The 6,000-nt window shown below is 44.0% G+C and overlaps 1 protein-coding gene across 1 annotated transcript in view; it reads right to left on the bottom strand.

Moving 5' to 3' along the window:
- Nucleotides 1-6,000, bottom strand: part of TNFRSF9 (TNF receptor superfamily member 9) — a 73,407-nt gene that overhangs the window by 32,341 nt on the left and 35,066 nt on the right. The window contains exon 5 of the mRNA XM_068240484.1: nucleotides 3,199-3,339. Within this exon, the coding sequence (XP_068096585.1) occupies nucleotides 3,199-3,339 (141 nt within the window). The remainder of the gene's footprint in view (nucleotides 1-3,198; nucleotides 3,340-6,000) is intronic.

Here is a 6,000-nt window from a genome sequence, read left to right as displayed (position 1 = left end):
TTCACCTCCAATATAGCCTCCCTGGTGGTCTACAGTGGGCAAAACATAAAGCAAAGAGGGGAAACCACTTTCGAGCCAAATTTGTTTGCTCTGTGGGCCACAATTTGGCCCGCGGGCCAGAGTATGACATGTATGATGTAGTATGAGGGTCAACAGATATTGAATACTATGATCAGACTATGTAGGTAAACTTTCATGCTACATGGAAGCGGTAAAATTGGCCAATCAAAATTGGATGAGTGTACCAGGCTTTAAAAGTAGTGCAGAGTATACAAGGATACTGCAGTGCCTGGAACCATTACTCTGGGAGTCTGTGTGCGCCGCCTTTATCCTTCCCCAAAGCTCAGTGCGGGGAAGAGGGAGAATGTGGCGGTTAGCAGAACGGAGGGGGGGGTGGGGAAGGCGCGGACATACCACTGGAGCCAGGAGCCCACCAAAACAGGGCGTAGATCTCAATCACTGCGGTCCTTAACTAGTTAAGAAACTTCAGTTATTTATGCAAAAGAGCTTCTCTGAGCTCTTCGACTAAGCTTGGTCAGCTACAGTGCTGTTTTCTGAATCATTTATCTCAACCTGTCTCACGATTTCTTGTTTAACCTCCTGGGTGATAATCCCGAGCTGAGCTCGGGGTATGTCGCGCAGGAGGAGTTCTCAGGCCCTGGTGGGCCGATTTGCATAATTTTTTTGTTACACGCAGCTAGCACTTTGCTAGCTGCGTGTAACTTCCAATCGCCGCCGCTCCGCTGCTACCCGCCGCGCAGCCCCCCCCTCCCCAACCCTTTGCGCAGCCTGGCCAATCAGTGCCAGGCAGCGCTGAGGGGTGGATCGGGACTCCCTCTGACGTCACGACGTCCGTGACGTCATCCCGCCCCGTCGCCATGGCGACAGGGGAAGCCCAGCAGGAAATCCCGTTCTGAACGGGATTTCCTGCTTACTCTGATCGCCGAAGGCGATCGGAGTGGGTGGGGGGATGCCGCTGTGCAGCGGCAATCATGTAGCGAGCCCAGGGCTCGCTACATGATTTAAAAAAAAAAAAAAAAAAGCGCTGCGCCCCCTCCTGCGTTACTGCAGGAAAATTCAAAAAGGTTGTTAACTCTGCTCTGTTTCACAGTGTAGTTTGTAAACTGCAAATATTAGAGAATGATGCAATGTTATAAAAATAAAGCTTTAGAACTAAAAATAAAATATACTTGCTATATGCAATATATCATACTTTTTTTCGCTTCAATGTCATTTTAACAAGCTGCAAGAGGCATTGATGGTTTGATGTTTAAGGCTCATACGCACATCAGACCATAGTCTTTGGAAAATGAAAGATCACAGACCAATTTTACCCCATTCCATGTAGTATGAGAGCCATACCTACACAGTCTATTCTATGGAGCTGAACTCCCCATCAGACAGAAATCTTTGCAAGATGCTGAATACAAAGATGCCCGTACACATTCAAAAGATCAGTATCTGCAAAAGATCTGATCCTGCAAAAGATCCGTTCCTGCAAAATGCATTCATACTCTATGATATCTGCAGATCATCATACACACCTTGTTTAACAGACATTCATCTGCAGATCAGATCCACCAGGATGGATTTTCAGATCTGCAGATGAAGGTCAGTTACACAAGGTGTGTATGATGATCTGCAGATCTCAGACTATGAATGCATTTTGCAGGAACAGATCTTTTGCAGATACTGATCTTTTGTGTCTGTACAGCATCTTGCAAAGATTTGTATCTGATGTGGAGTTCAGCTCCATAGAAAAGACTGAAGGTATGGCTCTCATACTACATGAAGGGTGGTAAGATTGGTCTGTGATCTTTCATTTTCAAAAGACTATGGTCTGATGTGTGTATGTGGCCTTAGTCCTCCAATGGTTCTCTTCCTTCCTGGCTAACAGAACACAAAGGGTAGCCTTTCTGGTCCAACCCTGTACAACTAAAACATGGTGTGTCCCAGGGCTCAATACTATCCCCTCTGTTGTTCACCATATACATGCTGTTACTGGGAAAAAAATAATCCAAAAACATGGTTGAATATACCACTGCTATGCTGATGACACCCAGCTATATTTGTCATTCAAACCTGACATGACAGACCCCCAAAAACATTTGAAGCCAGAGCTTTCTGTCATGCTGCCCCTACCCTTTAGAAAGTCTTTCCAAATACTAAACTAAATCAAGACAGCTCCAACCCTGGACACATTTAAATCAAAACTGAAAGGCCACCTGTTAAAGAGGAGCTGTTAGGTATAAGGTCTCAGAGAAAATAAACACATATATCAGTAGCTAAAGATTGGCTGTACTTACATTACATATGCATTTCACTGTCACGCGTTTGGATTTCACAGAATTTGTATATAGTATATGCAGAGATAGATGCTTCTGACAGCTCATGGCAGGCTCCATGTTTTTCTGTCAAATGTGTCGTCATGTCCTGCCTGCTTCCTGATCACAGAAAAGCTCCTACTGAATAACACAGTGTGCAGTGAATATTAATGAGCCATGTGGCTAGGAACAATAGCTGACTCCTGCAGTGTACTCTGCCCGGAGATTTATCAGTGCTACGCGCTGGACTGATTACAAGCTGCTGTAACATCTCATTAGCAGCCGAGGGGAGGGCCCCAGAATGCTTTGCAGTATAGTATGCGGCTTGCGTCCTCTTGGGTCTAACAGATTTTGCTGATAAGCACACATCAAAGGTAACTGAGATTTTTATCTTCACTAATGGCTTTTTGGCTTCCTTCTAAACTGTTTAACACAGGAGAATAGAGGTTTAAATTAGCTTCTGCAGCCTGACAGTTACTCTTTAAGTCTGGCATTTATGATCACATAACATTTTCCCCTGTAACCCATCACTATGTACGGATCTGAGACAAGCTTATGCCCTTTGGGTCCTACGGGAGAAAAGCGCTTTAAATATATTTTGTTGTTGTTTACAAGTGGTGAGCAATGTGAGTTTTCTCCTAGGTGATAATTTTAGACTTGTCAATAAAATGCCATTTAAGCCACCAGAAAGGAAGAAAATACTCAAAATAATTTTCACAGTACTTTTTCATCTACTTTTGGTACTTTTTTAGTTGAAAAGTGCTGGAAAGTTATTTTAAATCAAAGATGAAAAATTATCTCCTAGGAGAAAACTCAGGTGAAAATGTGAATTGCATATGGGCCCATGTCTTTGGTACTTGCACTTTGGACTTACCTTCCCCTTGAAGCTGATGGCCAGCTGGACATGGGTTCCTTTCACACATAGAGCACTTCTCATCAACACACTTCTTGCCTTTAATGCATCCACATATTGCATTGTTTGTAGAGCTGCATGTTACCTTATATTGGAAAACTCCTGTGAAATAGGAACAAAAGTTACTGAGGTGGCAAGATGGTTCCAGCATGGCACATGGTCATGTGAAGAGGTAAGCACATCCCACAAAGATTTTTTTTTTTTCAGATACATGCAGACATCCCAATAGTACAAATGATTAAGGAAACTGCTGGCTCAATAAATAAAGCAGTTATAGCTGCTTGGCTCAGCATCATCAGATCACCAGACTCCAAGGGGATGGGAACAGAATGAATTCTCTGAGAAGACTACTGTCTATAGCAATAGATGTTTGTGCTCCAGCATAATTTCCCCCATCCCCAGCACTTGCAGCCTATTCCAGCTTGTGCCTCAAACATTTACAGCACCCCATTATCTGATTCAATCTGCTGATCTGCTTCCAGCCCAGTCCACTTACTCCCACCCATTCTTGGCACTCACTGTAGTCCAAATTTGTGGGGGTTGCGCTGCCTAATGTACTGCCTGTGGGGTTCATACTGCCTAATGTCCATTCCCGTCCATTGCACTGGCCATTGTGCTGCCATTCCTAACTTATGTTCGATACACACGGTGCGTTCGCGCACTCGATTTCCCGCTCTATTCCCGTTGATTCCCGTCGATTCGTTTATTTCCAACATGTTCGATTTGGATTTCGATGGATCGTTAGGTCGATTCGGCATACTTTGCATGCGAATCGACCTAACGATCCATCGAAATCCAAATCGGACATGTTGGAAATAAACGAATCGACGGGAATCAACGGGAAAATCGAGTGCGCGAACGCACCGTGTGTATCCAGCATTACATTTACAGCCCACTTAGGTGGAGGCATACACTTGCTAAAAGCGGGGCTGTTTTTTTGTCAAACAAAGAGCTGCGGATGCAATGTATTACAATTTTTGAATTTGTAGAAATAAAAAATGCCTGCATTCAGATTTTCCTTTCCTGCGTATGGTAAACAATCAATGTATTCTAATGTTACGAGTTAATACGCTCGCAAACTAATTTTAAAAATGGCAAATGCACACAAAATGAAAATGCAGTAAAACACAATTTGGGGAAAACATTTGCTGTTTCACACAGTTCAAGTGTGCGCCCCGCCTAACAGCTTTCTGTTTTACTGGTATCCCAGTGGGCTATAACCCCCGCTACTTGCTGACCTCAATCTTGGCGACCTACAAGTAAGGAAAGGTAGCTGTGGTTTGGACTGTTGAGAGCAGTACACAGAGCATCTGGCTTGTTTCTCCTGCAGTAAGCAATATGTGTCTGAATTGTAGTGAATTTCTACAACCTAACAGCAGATATCCTTATGCAGAGTCTGAACTAACCTGCAACTGCTGGTTTCATCTGTATTAGTAGGGTGGGGGTAGTGGAATTTCATGCAGAGGTCAACTTGTCTGGGCACCAAATAGGTCAAAGAAGGCTCTGAGTTTCCAAGCAGACTCATGATAAACCTAATCTATTATTTACTCTCAGAAAGTTTTACCTCTGCAATACACAAGATTTATGTCCTCAAATTAGTTATCAGGTAGAGTACACTGCAGTTCCGATGTATACGCAGGGGCGTAGCAATAGGGGGTGCAGAGGTAGCCACCGCATCGGGGCCCTTGGGCCAGAGCGGCCCCGAAGGGCCACCCTCAACTACAGTATTAGCTCTCTATTGGTCCTGTGCTGGTAATAATCACTTCTATAGATACTTTAAATAGTGGTAATCATTAACAAACTGTTCCCCATCCCCTTCTTGCTCCTCTGACACTGTAGTTGCCATTGGCAGGTTTTGGTGCGCCGTATCAATTGTTATGTATAGAGTGCTTGGGGGGCCCCATTGTAAAACTTGCACTGGGGCCCACAGCTCCTTAGCTACGCCACTGTGTATAGGCCTAGGTTATCAATCATTACAGAGGAAGATAGAAAAGGAATGATAATTGTGCTACACATCGCTTCAGGTGCATTTTAATTGTTGCTGTAGAGCAAAATTGGTTCACAGTATAGCAGTTACCTTGAGGCTTTGTTCACTTTAGAGGCGTTTTTAGACAAATTTTTTCAAAAACGCAGAGAAAGCGGTTACACCATGTTGTGCTACGGTGTAGTTTAGACTAAAGCGTTCCGTGTGCTGTCAGTTTTCAAAAGCGGTGCTTGAGCCATTTTTGGGCGTTTTTGCTATAATGGGAGGTATAGGAAAAACGCAAAACGCTCACAAAACCGCTTTGTGGAGCAATTGCGTTTGAATTTTTAAGAATACATTGTACTTATTCTTTCCCGGATCAAAGAGTTCACTTCCTGACTTGCGTCAGGGAGTGAATTACCAAAACGCTCGGGAAAAAAACGCATTGGAAACCGCTACCCCCCCCCCCCCCCCACACACAAAATTAAAAATCACCCACCCAAGCGCTGGGAATCAGAAAAAAAAAAAAAGCCTCAAAACAAGGCCACCGCAGACGGACACGCGAGCCGAACGCAATGTGAACAAGGCCTCACAGACGCTGATAAGTTGTGCAAGCATTCTATTTGCCTGCAATGCAAAACAGGTTTACAGGAGGATTTACATAAAACCCCCACTTTACTGAGTGCACAAAGCCAGGTGCACATGAAACAGCCATAGTCTTGGTTCCACTTCTCCTTATGTTGCGGAAAGCAAAGAAAAAGATACACATATAAAGTGTTATCTGTTGTGAACAATACCCT

The sequence above is a fragment of the Hyperolius riggenbachi genome, chromosome 6 (assembly GCF_040937935.1).
Source record: "Hyperolius riggenbachi isolate aHypRig1 chromosome 6, aHypRig1.pri, whole genome shotgun sequence".
In the NCBI taxonomy this organism is placed as follows: Eukaryota; Metazoa; Chordata; class Amphibia; order Anura; family Hyperoliidae; genus Hyperolius; species Hyperolius riggenbachi.
Note: the sequence above shows the minus strand (reverse complement) of the source record. Positions and strands in the feature narration are given on the sequence as shown.